The following is an 18015-nucleotide window of genomic DNA, read 5'->3' as shown; positions in this document are numbered from 1 at the left end:
ATACTTGTTTTGTTTGAATAGAATCGAATAAATGTAAATATATTCAAATAAAAACTCAAAAAATCTTTATACATTTATACTAACAATGGTTTACCATTGATTAATTTATCACAATGTATCAAATTACACATTGATAATCAAATATTTATTTTTTTTTATTTCGAAAATTTGTCGGGTACAAATGGACTTTCTATATGGAGATGGATTCATTATCAATTTCCATCTTTGTCCTTGTTAAGATAATGGGTTACATAATGGAATAGAAGATCGTAACAATATTTGTATTCAGTCTAATGGAAAAGAAAATCGATGTTATAATTTGCACTCAAATATTTAACAAGAAATGCACTCACCATATTTTCGACCAAATGTGGCCGATGTCGACGAACAGTACGTACAGCATTAAAAATGTCCACTTCATCATGTTGAACAACTTGTTCCATTGCAAAATTGGCTGCACAATATACACCGGCTCGTGATTTTCCATTACTTTTGTATGGCATAGTAAATTATTTAAATGTCTAACATAAATTTTAAAAAAATACTCACTATGAAACAACAATTACCGGACCATAATTAGTTCGTTGACGCCAACGTTCGACCATATTCATCAATTCTACCAATGCATTGGTCGATGTTGGTACTTTATGATCTAATGGCCAACAGGTGATCTGAAAGAATTGTGTTGTTTTTGGTTCGGCTTTTACACCGGCCATCAATTCGGTCAATGATACTACTTTTTTATTTATCTTAAAAATCCATGTCTTAATTTTGGGATAATGAGCACTTGAAACCATTTCAACGCTGAATACTGGGCCATATTTTTGTTTCTTGTATCGTTCTAATGGCCAAAATAATGGATATTCCTATACATTGTCCATACGAATAATAATAGAATTATATCCTCAATCCTCAATAGTTGTAAAATTGTAATTACATTTGGCATGTTTGGATTGTCCAATACAATAACTGAATTACATTCATGATCATAGATTAATGACCAAATATCCTGTATGGTACGTTTCAATGGCCATTCTGTGATGATATATTCTTTTGATCTTGTATAACCCTATATTGATGTGTTTAGTGATTTTTATTATTGGTTTTTCCATCATCATAATAATACAAATAATGTCACACTTACATCGACAAAAACGGCATTGATATAATCGGTATTATCATTACTTTGAAATGACGTCAAATACGGACGAAAATTGTCAGCTATCAAAGAAAAAAAAGAAATGAAAAAATTTTTACTTGCACTTGATAATCGATGATATATTTACGTGGTACTGTCGATACATCACGATTTTTTTCACGATTTTCCACACGATGTCCACCCGCACAATCACCAATAGTAGGCAATTTGGTCATTTTTTGTATTTTCTATGGAAAAATTTCAACTCAGATTATTGTATGCCCATTTAAAAAATAAAAAATAATGTAAACAAACTCTATATTCAACTTGATATTGATTCAATCCAGTCATTGTACATTTCTGTGATTTTAGTTTGATTTGTGTAGCTAATTCACCAACTGGAAACCATGTTTTACCACAAATATGAGCTTCCTCTAAAGTTTCATAAACAAATTTATACTGGTCCTATTTGAAAAAATTAATTTTATAAAAAAAATTGCTTTTCTATCTTTAAGAAAACTAACGCGATTTTCAATCAATCCACGTCTTGCATGTTTGAGTCTTTTGGTATAACCAAAGACATCATACAGGCCATCCTCTTCAGCCAATTCAAGATTCGAATCAATGCAGAGATAAGCACCAGTCCTACCACACCCGTCACTTTAAAAAAAAATATTTTAATCCAATTTTTTTTTCATTTAAACTTTCATGAAAACGTACCTACAATGGACGATTGTTGGCCCAACCCTATCTCCTTCATCTTTGATCACTTCCTGTTGATAAATTCGTACTCGACGACGAAATTGCAAGATTGAATTCGGAAATGGACATGTATGCGATGACCAACTGTTGTAATGAAGCTGATAAATAATTCGTACATCATCCTCTTCAATTTCTTCTTCATATTCAATTTCATCATAAACAGTAGCTGTCGTAAAAGAGGCTTTTTTCGATTTAGTTTTTACGCTGCCGGTTGTCAAGGAATTTTCTGGTGAATGTTCATAATTAGAGATTTTTTCAAAAACATAGATTAAATTCTTACTGTTTGTACTATGAGATCGTAATGATTCCCGTGTTCCTCGAGTACCTAAAGAAAGTCGAGATCGTTTCGATTCACGGAATCGATCCGTTGATTCATTTGCAGCCTCTTGTTCTTGTTCATCTTCATCTAACATTTGATGTTTTTCATCATCAGTTTCTTTATGTAGATTATGAGGTACTAATTTTGTTCTTTTCACTTTTCGTTTGACCAATTGTCCGGGTTTTCGTATTCGCATTGTACGAATAACAAAATCGGCAAGTTGTTCTTCACTCAATAATATCACCTCTATAAGACCATACATTTCAGGTTTATGTTCTTCCATTGGCCAATATTGACAACATTCGACACGTATAAAATCGAATACTTTGGTCAACATAACAATCAAGAATGCTTGTTGTTCCCATATTAGTCTCCAAAAATCCGAAATAGTATATTCATTTGGACCTTGCGCTGCAATATAAGCGTTTGGTTTCAAAATACTCTATTTATATAATTAATTTCATTGTATCAACAATTTATCAGAATTTCAATCATAAATTAATAGATAGATACACATACATCGACATATGATGCATTGATATAATCAGAATCTTCTTCATCCAATGGATCTTTGGACAATACAACTCGATTAAAATCATCTAAACCAACATAGATACATTGATATAAAACAAAAAGTTTAAATGAATAAATTCATTATTATAATGATATTACATGGAACACGTTTCGGATATGTATTCTTCAATTCATTTTTTGGTTTATGAGCATGTCGGGTACCATGTTTGGTGTAAATTTCATTACGGGATGCTGCCTAATTGAATAAAATGGACGGATAAATTAGACAAATGATATGAACACATTTATGGCGATTTATGACCATACATCGAATTCAATTTTGATCAAACATTCATATTTACGTATCTCATTCATATGTTTTTCAAATGCATCGAAATCCATTGGATGTTTAGGCAAGAATTGATATGCATTATCTGGATTCGGTTCGATCGGTATGAATCGGCTATTGAATATGGACAGCTGAAGTTTTTTGAACGGCATAACGGCTGTTGTTGCCGCTTTTTTTAATGTAGGCTTTTTTCGTCGGCGATGATTCTTTGTCTTTTTCAGCTTCATTACCGATTTCATAGTATCCGAATCATTTTCAAATAAAACTTCTGGATCCATCAATTTGATTGAACGAACTGTATAACAATTTATAGAAACGAATCGCGAACTTGAATTAAATGAACACAGAATCTCATTGTGAATTCGGTCATAATTAAACTACTACAATTTATTCATTCATTCATTCAGTGCGTCAAAACAATTCACACTCATACACACACACGCATAGAATATAAATAAAAATTTCACCGCTTTAGAATATTCTGTCCTGTTTACTACTTCTTCATGTTGTACTTGTAAGCGTTTCCGATTCTTGTTTTTGTTATACGTTTAATGTTCATGCCACAAAAAAGTGATTTGCAATACAAACATCAACATTCTGATTTGTCGTCATTCTATAGTACATGATGCTATTAATAGCCAATGACAATAGTCATCAAGTTTTTAATGTGCTAAAGTAGATGTATTTTGTTTTCATTATGATTTTTTTTGATGATTTTTTTTCACCACCATCACTTTTCATATTGGATGATAATGACATATATTGCAATTATTTGGTGGCAAATTTATATTTGAAAAATTTTTCTTAAAAATAAAAAAAAATAAACTTGACTCGTATAAATTGGGCATTGGTGTTACATTTCATACAAAACAATGTGTTTATTTGATTTGATCACATGCATGAATTATTATTATTAATCTAAAAGCTATAAATAAATGTTTTTAAATTAAATAATCGATCATAAAAATCATGAATCAATCAAATAAAAATAAACGTAATTTAGGTCTTGATCAAAAATCAGATGATAAAAGTGATGATCCTGTCAAACGATCGAAGCAGAATGAAACAAATGACAATGAAATTGTGGAAGATTTATCCGATCTAGAAAAATCCGAAATTGACGATGAAGAAGAGTATGACGAAGACGAGGAAGATGACAAATTAAGTGATAAAGTAAGTTGAAAAAAAGGAATTGATCCAACAAAGAATGCTGATCAATTTTTTTCAAATGTAGGAGATATCGATCGAATTCACTGCTCACGATCCAATAGAAAGTGATTTTCATGGTATTCGTTGTCTGTTGCAACAATTGTGGCTAAAGGAAAATATAGACATTTCTGAACTGACCGAATTGGTCATGAAAGAAACCATTACTACCGTCTTAAAGGTAAACTTGGTTGATTTTGGATTGAATTTTTTTCATATTTTTAAAAAATAAATTAGCAATCAATTGACGAAGACGAATCACAAGATGAAGAAGAACACAATGGTGATGGCGATGACGATGACAGCGTATTTGGTGTTATATCGATCATACCATTCAACAGTCATTTTAATGATCGAAATTGTGTTCAACAACTTAAACAAGTATTATTATCATATTTACCAAAAGACAATGATATTTTACGTAAACTAAGCCATTCGAATACTAAATGTGCTTTAATCATACACGAACGATTCGTTAATCTACCGCCAAAAATATCTGTACCATGCTATCAGCAATTATTATCCGAATTGAAACAATCATCAACATCCAACAAATTTGAATTTGATCATATTATCATGATCTCGAAACTTTCGAAATATCGAAATGATATAATCTATACAAATGCTGAAGATGAAATCTTTAGTGAACGAGCTGATGCTCAATTTGAATATTCAGTGGCCAAGCAATCGGACACTCATTCAATAGATTGGAATGATGATGACAAAACGTTTGAACCATTTCGAAAGCTACATTTATTAACCAAACAGCGATGGATTGAAACTATAAATGTTTTGAAAGATTTTGTTTAATTTTTTTTATAAATAAAATCATCATTCTCATACAATAATATTGATGTATCGATCGATTCTTTTGTGAATTTCGACATAATGGCTATTTTAACCCACAATCAATGTTAACATTTCAATTGAAAGATTTAGTTTAATTTTTATACACTTAAAAAAATAGGAAATTTTCGTACTTATTTTCTCTATTAAATATTCAAAAATTAATTTTCAACAATTCTTTTAATCAAATCAATGAATTGAAATGTCAGTGTTATTGAAAAATTTTTTTTAAAAAATTCCAAAATGCACTCAGAAAACTCAGAACACTCAGAAACTGTAATGATAACCAGGATCTGGTATGTTCATATATGAATTTAAGGCTATTATCGGCATCTTTGTGCAGAGGCAATACCACAAGCAATGAGCTTTTAGCGAGCTGTGGTGATTGCTAGTTGAAAACTAAACCCAATTCCCCGCCATTTGATCGTGAAATACCGGTTAGATAGGCAATTTTTGGAGGCCCATTGGCCTTTCATTTTACAAGTATGAATAAAAGGTTGCACAATTGGATACAATTCCGAGTTTTTATTTGTATCAGCCTGATCACATGTGTGTGTGTGTTTTATATATGTTCATCAATTTGATTTTGTAAATTCTAAAATTTAGAAAAAAATCAAATGCTTAACCTCTCATACGACGACCAACGTTTATCAATATTACCACAAGCAATGAGCTTGCATATAAATGAATATAATTTTCAGTACATTTGTATCGTATTCTACGAACGGTTTTTGTATCAACCTGATCATCACATGTTTTATTTTTATTCAGCAATTTGATTTTGTAAATTCTAAATGATAAAATTCTCAAATAAAAATGCTTAACCTCGTACGACCAACGTTTATCACCAATATTACCGCTCGATTGGCTCAACAACAGACACAAGGCATTCTATACCAACAGGTACGGGAAAATGTTCGTTGGTATTTCGAACGATGTTCGGAGGTGAAACGTATTCGTAAACATGGATGGAAGAAAAGGATTTCAACACCAAGTGGCCGTCAAATTATTATGCGTCGTATATTGAAAGGACGTCATGTTTTATCTCATTGATTCAATTGTAATTTATTGATAGATAATACCCAAATCACCAAATTCATATTAAACAACAAAATAAAAATCCCCGTTGATAAACATAAGTAAATTATTTTCATTGAGAATGTTTAACGAATTTTTGATTGTTTAGCAGATCGATGATCAGTGCCGTTGTACATGTATTGTCCCAAATAGAGACAAGCGAAATAAACCATCGAATAGCCAAATAATGATGACAAATAGAATAAAGCAATAAATGTATTATTCAATTGAGCCATAAATGGATAGACCCAGAAACCAATCACCACACGAAGATATAATGACCAAATGGCATAAGTTGTAAAGAATGTAAGGAATATACTGTAACCTTTGCGTGTTGTTGGTGGTTTGTATTTTCCAACGAACAATTCCATTATGGTCAGAATGGCTACCATGGTATGCTATGTGAAAAAAAGGAATACATAAAATGAAAACGGAATCAATCTGTTTGTGTGATAAACTTACAGTCGAATGATTGAGCCATGGCGGATAATATGGGTCCATGATGATGGGCAAAATTAATTCACGATCGATTGCCCATAAAACCCAGAATGTTGATGATACTATCCATGATGTGGGTAATGCCAATGCATAAAAGATTAAATCGATGAAATTTTTCAATTGACGACTTTCAAAAAGTTGATTAATCAATACAAGAAAAAAGAAACCGGTCTGAAGTAGCTATTATATCCAAAAGATGAAGACAAATCAAATTTAGTAATTAACATTATGTCGATATATTTACCAAATTCCAATAAGTAAGAAATATAAATTGTCCAAATATTTTACGTTCAGGTGATAGGAATGGGGCTCGGACAATATATTGCCAATAGATGGAATATAAATAAATCAAAAAAGCTGATAATCGTATAATGGTCACCAATTTTCCTGCCATTATATCTATGTAATTGATTGTTTGATATTAATTCGATGAATAAATAAATTTATTATATTATTATTGATATTATAGTTGATTTTGTTCACGGGTACAGTTGGCAATTTTTCAGTGATTTCCACGAATTTTTTTTCCTACTATCACTCGCTTGTCATGACTATATAATGATCAATGGTTTTATTATGCACGAAAAGAACCTTGTCCAATTCTCTCATTCGACCAATGTATATGAGGGAAAAACCTGTAATCTAAATTTTAGCTCCATCTTTTATCCGATTTGAGTTAATTCTATTTTATATATCGGTTATAATGGTCTTTATTGAGTCATATTTTTTTTTGCTAATTTTGGCTGTTGAACTAAATGTATACATGATGATAATTGAGAGCGAGTGAGAAATCATCATGGAGTGATGTGAAATAATAATAATAAAAATAAAAATAAATGCACACATGTAAAAAAGTAAAAATATGAAAATCAAATCAATGTATTACATGTAATGTAATGTGGATAAAAAAAAATAATGTTTGATTCAATTTGTTTTTTTTTGTATTTTCGAGATTAGGGTTCCAAGCGGTTACGACGGAAACATTTATCTGGCAGAGATTGTCGAATTTTAGCAATATTGGCCACATCGGCAGATAATTTTTCCAATTCATCCTCATAATTATGTATGGATTTCTTTTGTTCTTCATTCAATTTTTCCAAATGCATCACACGGCTATCCAGATCGGCCGTACGAAATTCACGTTCAGCATCACGTAATCGTTGTTCTAAATCCGATAGATTATTTTCATCCATATCTTCCATTGAATCTGTGAATATTTTTTTTTTAAATAAAATTAATTATTGGAATAATTTAAATGATGAAAAACATACTTAAATCTTTGAGTATTTTATCTACAGTATATGTTGCATTCTGAACTTTTTTGATAGCATCCATTGCGCTTGTTTTAGCCGTATTAGCTTTTCGTAAGGCATCATCGACAAGACTTTCATCTTGCTCAGCTTGCTGTTCATAGGATTTCATTTTGTCCGATGTTCTATCTACATCTCGTGTCAATTCAGCGGAACGAACCAGTAAATCATCAGCTTTAACGGTTAATTGTTTAGCAGTACGTAAAGCCATATTCGAAGCCTGTGATACATGATCAGCTTTTTCTTCAGCAACTTTTGCCGTCTCTTTAGCATTGGATGCTTCAATTAATGCAGAATTCAATGATTTTAGTGAATAATCCGATTTACGAATGATATCATCAATTTCTTTTTCAATTTCAGGCACACGATCCATAGCTTTATTTGCCTTTTCCTTACTTGATTGAACATGTATGTCAAACTCTTTCAATGTTTTCAACGTATTTTTAGCATCATCCAAAATATTATTACCACTCTGTACTGCTTCTTGTGTCATATTGTAAGCCATATCGGCACGCGTCAACAGGTCATCCAAAGCCTGTTGTTTACGTTCGGCATCCTCAAACAAAAGTCGACCATCATTCAATCGATTTCCAGTGCTATTTAGCAATTCTTCATGGGTTTTTAGCATATTATCGGCATCAATATGTGCTTGTTTAGCTTTGTTGATTATATGAATGGCTTCATCTTTATATCGCGAAGCATTGAGATCGGGAACAAAAATATTGTTCACATCGGCAGCCAAATTCAATGCATCTTGATTTGCTTTTTCGGCATCTTTGTGTACATCCTGTGACAATTTAATGGTCATTTGGTATTGTTCTTTCACTTCATTTAATTTATCTTTTAATTTTTCCAACTCTTCTTTATTAGCTTTTTGAGTGTTGATAGCATCTTTGGCCAGATTATATGCAGTTTCGGAAATGTTTCTTGCATCTTTAAATTTATTGATAATTCGTTCAGCTTCCGATTCATGTCCATCGGCCAATAATCTGGATTCACGAGCAATTTCTGACATTCTTTCCGACTGATGGCCATATTTTTCTGCACGCATTCTCGCCTTTTCTAATGATCGTCGACCATCATTTTCCAGATGATTACGTGCATTGTTCAGATCAATTTCAGCAGCATTGACAATCTCTTGTGCATTTGTGATGTTTTTCGTACCATAATTGATTTGATTATTGATGAAATTCATTTGATTTTCAATCTTTTTGGTCATATCTTGAACTTTTCGGATACGATTTTTTATCTGTTCCAATTGAGCCACAAGGGAATCATCATCGATTTGAGCATCTTTAGCTTCTTGAAGTAATTGCTTTACAGTGTTCATCACTTCATTTAATTGACGTTCAAAATTCGCATCTTCCACAGCCAATGGATTTTGTTCAATTTCATCCAATAAAGTTTTAAGGCCAGCTACTTTAACTCGATGGGCAGCGATGGATTCTTGTACCAATGTATAACATGGTGGACAATCAACACATCCGGCTTCTTTGTTGTATTTATTTTCCTGACAACGTTGACATTGTTTGCCTTCAACATTTTCACGACATTTACATTGGCCAGTAATAAGATCGCATTGCTGTTCTAATGAGCCAATCGGATCACAATCACATTTTTGGCAACCATTCGGACCGAAACCAAAATAGTTTGGTAAACATTGATCACAATGTTTTCCGGTGACACCCGATCTACAACTACATTGTCCGGAACGATTATCGCAAAGATGATTTTCCGAACCGATTTCATTACAATCACAAGCTTTACAGCCTTCGTTGGAATCCAGATCCCAATAACCATCGACACAGACATCACACTGTCGTCCAGCTACATTAGCTTTGCATCGACATTTACCGGTTACGCTGTTGCAAGTGAAAAAATTCTGTGTGGAAAAGAAATTCTTCAGATATCCTTGACGTTTTGCTTCTTCATAATCGAAATAATTATCTTCAGCGATCGTTCCAAATGGATAACAAGCACAAGCTTTACAATCGCCACGTGGAAAAGATAATGCTGATCCATAATGTCCGGGGAGACATTTCTCACAACTGTTGCCCCATGTATTGTAAATACATTTTAAACATTGTCCGGTTACAGAATTACAATTTCCAATGGCGTTCGGATCAATGTTTCCGTTACAATCACATTTTTCACATTTTGAATCTTCCGGACGCATTCGATAACCATCAACACATTTCTCACAAAGACGACCTTAGAACATGGAAAAAATTGTGTTAGATTTTTGATAATAAGGAATTATATAAAAACATTTTGGATGGGAAGAAAGACCCCACTATAAAAAAGAATCAAAATACCTCCATAGCCTTCTGGGCAGTTTAGACAAGCGATCTGTTCGTCAGGAAGAATGGCGCATTCACCACCATTCGGACATGGACATGATTTACAATCATCTTCTGTACCTTGTAATGCATTACCATAATAACCTGGCGCACAACGATCGCACGTATCTCCAGCGGTATTATTTTGACAACTACATCGACCTTTGTCCCATCACCAGATGTTAGTTTGAAATTAGAAAGAAAGAACCGAATTCCCAAGGAAATTTGGATTTTTTTTTTGTTAGTTGTACAAGTCCCAAATGGAAATGGAAATAAACCCAGAGTGTGATAAAAGTTCATTGAAAAAAAATCAAAGGAATTAAGAGAAAGAAAAGAAAATTCAGGAAAAAATTTCAAATATTTCGACTTACCTGATTCGCTGTCACAATATTCACCATGTTGATTACATTTGCACGGAACACATTTAGCAGCTTTTCCACCACGTGGAGGATCATGTTTGAAACCGGCAGTACATGATTCACAATGTTGACCAGTATGACCATCTGGACAAGAACACGTTTCTACCCACGTTGCCTGATTCGATCCTGGACTTGCAATAGCTGTTTCAAGCATCACTTCGTCAATAAATCCAGAACCCATGTCAGAATATGTAGCCTTGATCTTAATGGCCGTAATATTGGCTAACAATGCAATAAAATCACGTGAATTCAATTGTGGACTCCATCCATAAGCCATATCTTCGTTCAAACGGAATCGATAGGTTTGCATTCGAGAATTTGGTAATGGATTTCCTTGGGCAAAAATAGGCGATAAAATTTTGATGCCATTACCTTCGATAACGATATCTTCGATGGTTGAAAGAATGTTTCCTTTACCACCAGTGATCTGAAGATTAAATGTTAGATTTCGATTGTATGAATATTTCTTATCATCCAAGAATTTATGAGGAGCATGAAAATACAAGGTATTATCATGAAAACTTGATGTAGCTCCAATATTTTGTCCAAGGCTATTGTATTGGATGGATATGTCGTTGCCATATTTATCTTTGACGATCCATCGTTCGGAATCACGATTGAATGTACTTTCGATTGGATAGATGGAATAACCTTTTGAACTTGTACATTGATTCGAATGTCCATAACAGAAACAGGCCACACAGCCAAGATCATTGGTTAATTGTAGATCGAAAAATCCCGGTTTACAGCGATCGCATTTCTCACCTTCAACATTTTTCTTACAACGACACTTGCCTTTGTTATCACACAGCGGAACATTATCTTGGCTTCCTTCTACACTGCAACCACAAGGTCTGCAGCCATTATGGCTGAAATCAAAATAATTTGATGCACAGCGATCACATCGTTGTCCTTCAACACCAGATTTACAAATACACTGACCAGTGCTGGAACATTGAAGGCTTACTGAACCGATCGGGTCACAGTTACAAGCCAAACATCGATTCGTTTCAAGATCGGTATAATAATTTTCTTTACATCTTTCACAATTCGGTCCATCAGTATCATCGGCACAATCAATACAATGACCCCCGTGTCCGGTACGTCGCCATAAAACTTCATCGAAATAACATTTATTTGATCGGCCATTGCAGTTGCAAGCTAGAATCGATTGAATAAAATCAAAAAAAAAAATCATTGTGATAATAATGCAAAAAAAAGAAAACCCTAATCACACAATACATTGCCATTGTTGACCGGTCCAGATTTTAACATCATATGTATTACTACTGGTAGAATAGGTTTTTGGCTGTGCTAATATCATCATACAAGTTGCACTAGATAGCAACAACAATAACAAATGGTGAATCCATGACGACATGATTATGGAATCAATTGACTTTGTTTTGGAATGAACACAATATTTTCACAAAAATATACTATTGAGAATAAAAAGAATTGAAAACATTCAATCTTTTGGGGTGAATTTTTCCATCTTAAAATATAAAAATCAATTCGATTGACTTTCCCTAAACTACGCTGAACAACTAAACATTCGAATACTTATGGCAATAGAAATGTTTGAAAAAAGCGTGGGTGATTATGGTCACCACCAACATATGAAATCCATCGCCATACATAGCCATGATTGCGAAGGCAGTGAAATGATCAAAAATCTCTTGATGAGATGAGCAACAGGTCTTGCTATATCATGTTTTTTCTTACGATTCATTTTTGTATCTCTTTATGGATTCATGGATTTAATGAATTCAGCTGATACTTACGTTGACAAGCATAGGCATTTTTGGTCGTAGCACGACGCCATGGTTGATCATTATAGAATGGTAGACATTTTTCACAATCCACACCATCGGTATTATGTTCGCATTGACAAATTAAACGTCGATGACCATCCTGATTATTGTTTGATGGTATAACACACCGATTAGAGTGTCCATTACATTTGCAACTGAAAGATAGGAATCATAATCATAAATCATATAATCATAATAAAAGTTAAACATGTATTCACTTACATCCCACCAATGGAAAGATCGGATATTGCATAATAATATGAACGAAGTACTTGTTCATCACCAAAGATTTCATCGCCGAATGTATTCATATTATCCAAAACGATAAGAATATCGGTGGCAGTTACAAAATCCTAACACACATAAACATAATGGAGTCAAGTTATTGATATAGAACCGAGAATAATCAACCATACCTGTAACCGTTCATTGTTTTCAAAATGGGTTGCATTCGGCCGACCTTCAAGTGTTGTGAATACAACATTTCCACCTGTCAATGGTGAAATGTCACTGAATTCTTTCGTACACATGGCCTGAGTTTCATCAAAGTGACTAGAATATGCACGATCAGATACGTTATAAGTTTGTAAGCAATTCGAACTATAATATTGGAATGGCATCCATGGTCCATTTTCAGTAGTACGTTTGTATATAGCGAAACTTTCAGCACGTGGTGAATAAAACAAAAGTCGTACATATGTAATTTCGAATGCTTTTCCTAACGGTATGGTAATGTTCACCTGTTTGACACCTTCCATCATTGTTTCACTTTGCCACCAGGTTATACGATTCATTTGATCTACATCGATCATATATTCGGGTGGATGTGCAAGAGCCACATTTTGTGCATCACAAATTTCACATGTTTTACGAGTCGTTCCAGCCGCTCCGGTTTGAAAACAATACTGACTAAAACCATTCAAACCACAAGTATTGGTCGCTTCAATCGGCGCATTATAGGCTGCATTGACAAATTCTGGTGCACATTTTAATGGTCGATTTAATCGGTCATAACAACTAGAACTTGGATTCGGTACAGGACCTGGATATCTCAGCTGTGGAAATATATTATTATTGTTGTTATTATGATAATTTGTGATTGAACCAGCTCCATTTCTATAGGGTTGATTTGCTTGATAATATGGTTTCGGATATGGTAAAGGATCATAACGTTTTTGGCCAATGACCAATGAATACAATATGAATAATAATAGAATCAATGTTTTCATCAACATTTTGGTCATCTGAAAATAGCCACACTTGTCACTTAAAAAGAGAGATTTAATTAAGAATTTGATGAATGATGATGAAGCAATTTGAATTTCAACATTGATACATTGTTTAAAAAAAGAATTTGATCGATCAATACGATCTTTGAACGGAAATGGCAGTGATTGTATCGAAAATCAATTATTCAGATTGATTCAATTTGAAACCAAAAAAAAAAAAAAAAAAAATGAAATGTCTATGTGTGTGCGGGAGAAAGAAAAGAGAATCTTAATTTTAGAGAGGGAAAAAAAGATAAAAACAAAGACAAAAGACATTGATCATTTCGAATACAAGTAGTGGTCTAATCATTGGCTGGTTGCTGCTCGGTCTAATCATCACCAAATAAATTTAGACAATTTTCGGTTCCTAAGAAAAGTTCGTTCATTAGAACATAAACACACAAACACCAGATAGGCCCATCATCTAAAATTACTTGTTTATGTGTCTGTGCATTCAGTATCCACCGATATATATCATGGGTGCTGTCATTATACCACAATCCCTCTTTGAACAAAAAAAAGTTCTTCTCTATTTGACAATCAACTATAAATGATTGAATGATTAGTAATACTAATCAAATGTCTGAGCCACTCCTCTGTTCATTTTATTAGGGGAAAAAATGGTAAAAATTTATTCAAAACCGAATCGAATCATAGTTTTCTGAAAAAAAAGATTTCCATCAAAAATCCAAACCACCACCTCAAACTATACCACAATGTTTCACACACACACACACACCCAGATGCTGATTTATCCAGTTATTTTAGTCAAACTACCCAAATGATCTTTACAGTTGCCGCCGACAAACGAATAAATGAACGCCCCTAACACCAAAATAGCTACACTAGCTATCTTCTTGAAAGTTTAATGTATACAAATGATAGTCAAGTTATGTCAACAAACTAATGATAGACATATGGTGGCCACTACCATCATCATCACCCAAAAATAGTAGATGATAATCAACCATGACCAACCAGATGTATCATATCGAAAAAAAAATTTAGAAACAATGTTACTAGGAATAGATTTTTCAATCATTTTCTTATCGAATTTTTGCGAAATCAAATTGTAGAATGTCATTATCGATGATGATGTGGTTCAAGTCCAACATTTAGATTAATTTTTCTAATTAAAATCAATAATGATCATGATTGTGGATAAGATGATTCGATCAAAATGGCAATATGGCCGGAAAGCCTGTTGCACATTATTTACAAAAAGCGAAAATTTAAATTTTTTTTCCAATCATAACATTTATGAACAGTTCTTGTATGACGTTGAATTGTTGATGATGATCATTCGAATCAATCTGATTTCTTTGGGATATTTTCTTTATTCCATTATTATATTATTATAAATTAATAAATTTATATATCTCATTTCATTCCATTTTTTCTTAATTAACTTTGCGGCAATCATGATTCACAGCCTATTTTTCATCAATAATTCTGGGTAAGAGAGCAAATTATAATTTTCATTTCAATTTTTTTTAACAGCTGTTTTCGGCTCAATTTACAGTGATATATTCATTGAAAAACATTGGAAAAGCGTCATACCTCGATCTGTTTGCGATTATTTTCTTGATGCACAACGTAAAGTAGATTATTCATCCAATATTAGCCCGGTAATTGCCACACCTCATCATATATTGATTTCAATTCATCGATCTGGATTATATTTTGTTGCTGTTACTACGGGTGAAATTCCTCCCCTATTTGTGATCGAATTCCTTCATCGTGTTGTCGATAATTTTATTGATTATTTCAATGATTGTACAGAATCTTTACTCAAAGAACATATTGTTGTAGTGTATGAATTACTCGATGAAATGCTCGATAATGGTTTTCCATTAGCTACCGAATCGAACATATTAAAAGAATTGATAAAACCACCGAATTTTCTTCGTACCATTGCAAACACTGTCACTGGACGTAATAAGTAAGTAGTGATGACTTTTAAAGAAAAAATTATATAATTTAAATACCATATATTCAGTGTCAGTTCCACTTTACCAACTGGTCAATTATCCAATGTACCATGGCGTCGTTTCGGCGTCAAATACACCAATAACGAAGCCTATTTCGATGCAATCGAAGAAGTGGATGCCATTATTGATAAAAGTGGCTCAGTAGTTTCGGCCGAAATACAAGGATATGTATGCATGTGATTTGTGTTGAAACCTTTAATATTATTATATTAAATTTTATTCTCACCTATAGATCGATTGCTGTGTTAAATTATCCGGAATGCCTGACCTATGTCTATCATTCGTGAATCCAACACTATTTGACGATGTTAGCTTTCATCCATGCATTCGTTTTAAACGTTGGGAATCGGAAAAGGTTTTGTCATTTATACCACCGGATGGTAATTTCCGTTTAATGTCCTACCATATTGGCGCTCAAAATATGGTCAACATTCCGATTTTTGTACGTCATCATATTTCATTCAAAGAATTGATCGGTGGTAAACTGGAAATTCAAATTGGAGCTAAACAATTAATGGGTAAAAATGTAAGTTTGAGACAAAGAAAAAGTTGGCCAAGAATATTATGTTTTATGATTTTTTTTTTTTGGAGATAGTTAGAGAACATATTCATCGAAATGATCATGCCAAAAAACGTTCTTAACGTAAATCTTGTACCGAATCAAGGAAAATATACATTTGATTCAGTAACAAAATTATTGGTCTGGGATGTTGGAAAGATGGAAATTCACCAAGGTAAAAGCTTGCCAACGGTTAAGGGTAATATCGTTCTACAAAGTGGTGCACCGATACCGGATTCGAATCCAAACATATTAGTCAAATTTAACATTTCTCAATTTGCTATATCCGGATTAAAGGTTAATCGTTTGGATATGTATGGCGAGGTATGTGTTTGTGTGTGTATTGATTGCTATTTTGTGAAATGTATAATTGAAAATTTTGTTTTTCTCTCCCCCTTTTTTTCTTTAACAGAAATACAAACCATTCAAAGGAGTTAAATATATGACTAAAGCTGGTAATTTTCAAGTTCGAACCTGAAAGAAACATGACAGAATTTACAATGACTTAATTGAATTTGAATGATAAAAATAAATTTTCTATTGATCTATCTATAGTTTAATTTTTGTTTCATTGCAATTTTCACAAATTTTCTAATCATCTTGACCGGTAGCCGTATGACTTGATGATGATGATGATTCACTAGATGAATCTTGCCTTGCTACTCCAAACCATTCATGATGTAAAACTTCATTCATGTTAATCCGTGTTGATGGATTAGGATTCAGATGTTGATTTAGTAAATCTTTAATCTGTGGTGATAGGTTTCGATTGAATTGATATTTACGATCCATTTGACTTTTTAACAATTCTTTATTGTCTCGATCAGTAAATGGTAATCGATTGCTAACCAACACGAACAATACGACACCCATGCTCCATACATCGCTTATCAAAGGATTATATGGCTGTGATTGTAGCACTTCAGGCGCAACATATGCTGTGCTACCACAATATGTATCGGAAAGCATTCGTTGGCCAGAATTACGCTCAAAACAGGTGCGTGCAAAGCCAAAATCAGTCAATTTCGAAATGGTTTTAGCTCGATTCAATAGAATATTCTCGCATTTGATATCACGATGTGCAAATCCCAACGAGTGCATATAACGCAAAGCATCCCCAAATTGAAGATAAAAATATCGTGCACGATCTTCGGGCAAAGCTTTAGTCCGATGAAGTAGATCAAGAAAATCGCCACCTTCTGCCAGTTCCATGAAAACGATTACTCGATTGCCCACGACCAGTATGTCCATTATATCGATAAGATATGGATGTTTAAGTTTTTTCATTGTATAGATTTCACGTGGCAAAAATTTCAACCGATATTCTTCTGATGTTTTTTCCAAATCTATCACTTTAGCAGCGATTGGCTCCCCTTTGTATGTTGCACGGCATACACAGGCAAAACTTCCACTATTTAATGGTTCGCCAATTTTGAAACCACGTTTTTCCAACAATTTTTCATCGTTTGGAGCCAATCGAATTCTTTGTTTTGATTGCATCTTTATTTGATCAACAGCAAAAACGATCAAAAAATAACGGCCAGAATCAATAAACGAAACATGAATGAATTTAAACAACCTTTATACGCCGTCAGAAACAATCAAGA

General features: G+C 33.1%; 6 protein-coding genes and 1 non-coding gene across 10 annotated transcripts; 3 read left to right on the top strand and 4 right to left on the bottom strand.

Moving 5' to 3' along the window:
- Positions 1 to 123: 123 nt before the first annotated feature.
- Positions 124 to 3968, bottom strand: Ptp36E (protein tyrosine phosphatase 36E). Of its 2 annotated transcripts, XM_075729336.1 has the most exons (13): positions 3060 to 3968; positions 2892 to 2988; positions 2739 to 2818; positions 2181 to 2661; positions 1859 to 2126; positions 1663 to 1798; positions 1454 to 1603; positions 1287 to 1386; positions 1145 to 1221; positions 938 to 1069; positions 550 to 866; positions 354 to 489; positions 124 to 290 (listed from the first exon to the last, which is right to left on the bottom strand). In XM_075729336.1, the coding sequence occupies exons 1-13, from the start codon at positions 3357 to 3359 to the stop codon at positions 213 to 215; spliced, it is 2352 nt and encodes a 783-aa protein (XP_075585451.1). In that variant the 5' UTR covers positions 3360 to 3968; the 3' UTR covers positions 124 to 212. The 2 variants fall into 2 exon arrangements, with proteins under 2 accessions (XP_075585451.1, XP_046913828.1); XM_047057872.2 differs by having other exon boundaries at positions 1859 to 2661.
- LOC124494657 (protein BCCIP homolog) lies at positions 3944 to 5132 on the top strand. Its single transcript, XM_047057891.2, has 3 exons — positions 3944 to 4254; positions 4316 to 4468; positions 4525 to 5132. The coding sequence occupies exons 1-3, from the start codon at positions 4051 to 4053 to the stop codon at positions 5095 to 5097; spliced, it is 930 nt and encodes a 309-aa protein (XP_046913847.1). The 5' UTR covers positions 3944 to 4050; the 3' UTR covers positions 5098 to 5132.
- A 332-nt stretch (positions 5133 to 5464) lies between these two features.
- Positions 5465 to 5603, top strand: LOC124495333 (U4 spliceosomal RNA). Its single transcript, XR_006959286.1, has one exon. It is a non-coding gene; the product is annotated as a U4 spliceosomal RNA (small nuclear RNA).
- A 569-nt stretch (positions 5604 to 6172) lies between these two features.
- LOC124494659 (androgen-induced gene 1 protein) lies at positions 6173 to 7270 on the bottom strand. Its single transcript, XM_047057893.2, has 3 exons — positions 6953 to 7270; positions 6673 to 6888; positions 6173 to 6608 (listed from the first exon to the last, which is right to left on the bottom strand). The coding sequence occupies exons 1-3, from the start codon at positions 7100 to 7102 to the stop codon at positions 6297 to 6299; spliced, it is 678 nt and encodes a 225-aa protein (XP_046913849.2). The 5' UTR covers positions 7103 to 7270; the 3' UTR covers positions 6173 to 6296.
- Positions 7271 to 7402: 132 nt separating this feature from the next.
- LanB2 (laminin subunit gamma-1) lies at positions 7403 to 14271 on the bottom strand. Of its 3 annotated transcripts, XM_047057860.2 has the most exons (7): positions 13007 to 14271; positions 12813 to 12943; positions 12561 to 12745; positions 10729 to 11937; positions 10334 to 10519; positions 7980 to 10229; positions 7403 to 7915 (listed from the first exon to the last, which is right to left on the bottom strand). In XM_047057860.2, exons 1-7 carry the CDS (start codon positions 13832 to 13834, stop codon positions 7662 to 7664), a joined length of 5043 nt encoding a protein of 1680 aa, XP_046913816.1. In that variant the 5' UTR covers positions 13835 to 14271; the 3' UTR covers positions 7403 to 7661. The 3 variants fall into 3 exon arrangements, with proteins under 3 accessions (XP_046913816.1, XP_046913817.1, XP_046913818.1); XM_047057861.2 differs by lacking the exon at positions 10334 to 10519 and having other exon boundaries at positions 13007 to 14240; XM_047057862.2 differs by lacking the exons at positions 12561 to 12745; positions 12813 to 12943; positions 13007 to 14271 and adding an exon at positions 12019 to 12344.
- Positions 14272 to 15118: 847 nt separating this feature from the next.
- cm (AP-3 complex subunit carmine) lies at positions 15119 to 16968 on the top strand. Its single transcript, XM_047058366.2, has 6 exons — positions 15119 to 15314; positions 15381 to 15800; positions 15858 to 16017; positions 16082 to 16375; positions 16445 to 16732; positions 16821 to 16968. The coding sequence occupies exons 1-6, from the start codon at positions 15280 to 15282 to the stop codon at positions 16884 to 16886; spliced, it is 1263 nt and encodes a 420-aa protein (XP_046914322.1). The 5' UTR covers positions 15119 to 15279; the 3' UTR covers positions 16887 to 16968.
- On the bottom strand, positions 16950 to 18006 carry LOC124495058 (testis-specific serine/threonine-protein kinase 2). The gene has a single exon (XM_047058367.2). The coding sequence runs from the start codon at positions 17906 to 17908 to the stop codon at positions 17000 to 17002; it is 909 nt and encodes a 302-aa protein (XP_046914323.1). The 5' UTR covers positions 17909 to 18006; the 3' UTR covers positions 16950 to 16999.
- Between the last annotated feature and the right edge of the window lie 9 nt (positions 18007 to 18015).

Source organism: Dermatophagoides farinae, chromosome 3, assembly GCF_024713945.1.
Source record: "Dermatophagoides farinae isolate YC_2012a chromosome 3, ASM2471394v1, whole genome shotgun sequence".
Taxonomy (NCBI): domain Eukaryota; kingdom Metazoa; phylum Arthropoda; class Arachnida; order Sarcoptiformes; family Pyroglyphidae; genus Dermatophagoides; species Dermatophagoides farinae.
This window is presented reverse-complemented; position numbering and strand designations above follow the sequence as displayed.

What these genes read in the sequence shown, in the direction of transcription:
- LOC124494657 (XM_047057891.2), top strand. Translation starts at nt 4,051, where the DNA reads ATGAATCAATCAAATAAAAATAAACGTAATTTAGGTCTTGATCAAAAA. An exon ending in ATGACAAATTAAGTGATAAA is followed by an intron (nt 4,255 to 4,315) that starts GTAAGTTGAAAA and finishes TTTCAAATGTAG; the next exon opens with GAGATATCGATCGAATTCAC. An exon ending in CCATTACTACCGTCTTAAAG is followed by an intron (nt 4,469 to 4,524) that starts GTAAACTTGGTT and finishes AAAATAAATTAG; the next exon opens with CAATCAATTGACGAAGACGA.
- LOC124494659 (XM_047057893.2), bottom strand. Translation starts at nt 7,102, where the DNA reads ATGGCAGGAAAATTGGTGACCATTATACGATTATCAGCTTTTTTGATT. An exon ending in TTCTTACTTATTGGAATTTG is followed by an intron (nt 6,889 to 6,952) that starts GTAAATATATCG and finishes TGGATATAATAG; the next exon opens with CTACTTCAGACCGGTTTCTT. An exon ending in CATGGCTCAATCATTCGACT is followed by an intron (nt 6,609 to 6,672) that starts GTAAGTTTATCA and finishes TTTTTCACATAG; the next exon opens with CATACCATGGTAGCCATTCT.
- cm (XM_047058366.2), top strand. Translation starts at nt 15,280, where the DNA reads ATGATTCACAGCCTATTTTTCATCAATAATTCTGG. An exon ending in ACTGTCACTGGACGTAATAA is followed by an intron (nt 15,801 to 15,857) that starts GTAAGTAGTGAT and finishes CCATATATTCAG; the next exon opens with TGTCAGTTCCACTTTACCAA. An exon ending in CGGCCGAAATACAAGGATAT is followed by an intron (nt 16,018 to 16,081) that starts GTATGCATGTGA and finishes TCTCACCTATAG; the next exon opens with ATCGATTGCTGTGTTAAATT.
- Ptp36E (XM_047057872.2), bottom strand. Translation starts at nt 3,359, where the DNA reads ATGGATCCAGAAGTTTTATTTGAAAATGATTCGGATACTATGAAATCG. An exon ending in TGATCAAAATTGAATTCGAT is followed by an intron (nt 2,989 to 3,059) that starts GTATGGTCATAA and finishes TTATTCAATTAG; the next exon opens with GCAGCATCCCGTAATGAAAT. An exon ending in ATATCCGAAACGTGTTCCAT is followed by an intron (nt 2,819 to 2,891) that starts GTAATATCATTA and finishes ATGTTGGTTTAG; the next exon opens with ATGATTTTAATCGAGTTGTA.
- LanB2 (XM_047057860.2), bottom strand. Translation starts at nt 13,834, where the DNA reads ATGACCAAAATGTTGATGAAAACATTGATTCTATTATTATTCATATTG. An exon ending in AAAACAATGAACGGTTACAG is followed by an intron (nt 12,944 to 13,006) that starts GTATGGTTGATT and finishes TATGTGTGTTAG; the next exon opens with GATTTTGTAACTGCCACCGA. An exon ending in AAATGCCTATGCTTGTCAAC is followed by an intron (nt 11,938 to 12,560) that starts GTAAGTATCAGC and finishes AATCGATTCTAG; the next exon opens with CTTGCAACTGCAATGGCCGA.
- LOC124495058 (XM_047058367.2), bottom strand. Translation starts at nt 17,908, where the DNA reads ATGCAATCAAAACAAAGAATTCGATTGGCTCCAAACGATGAAAAATTG.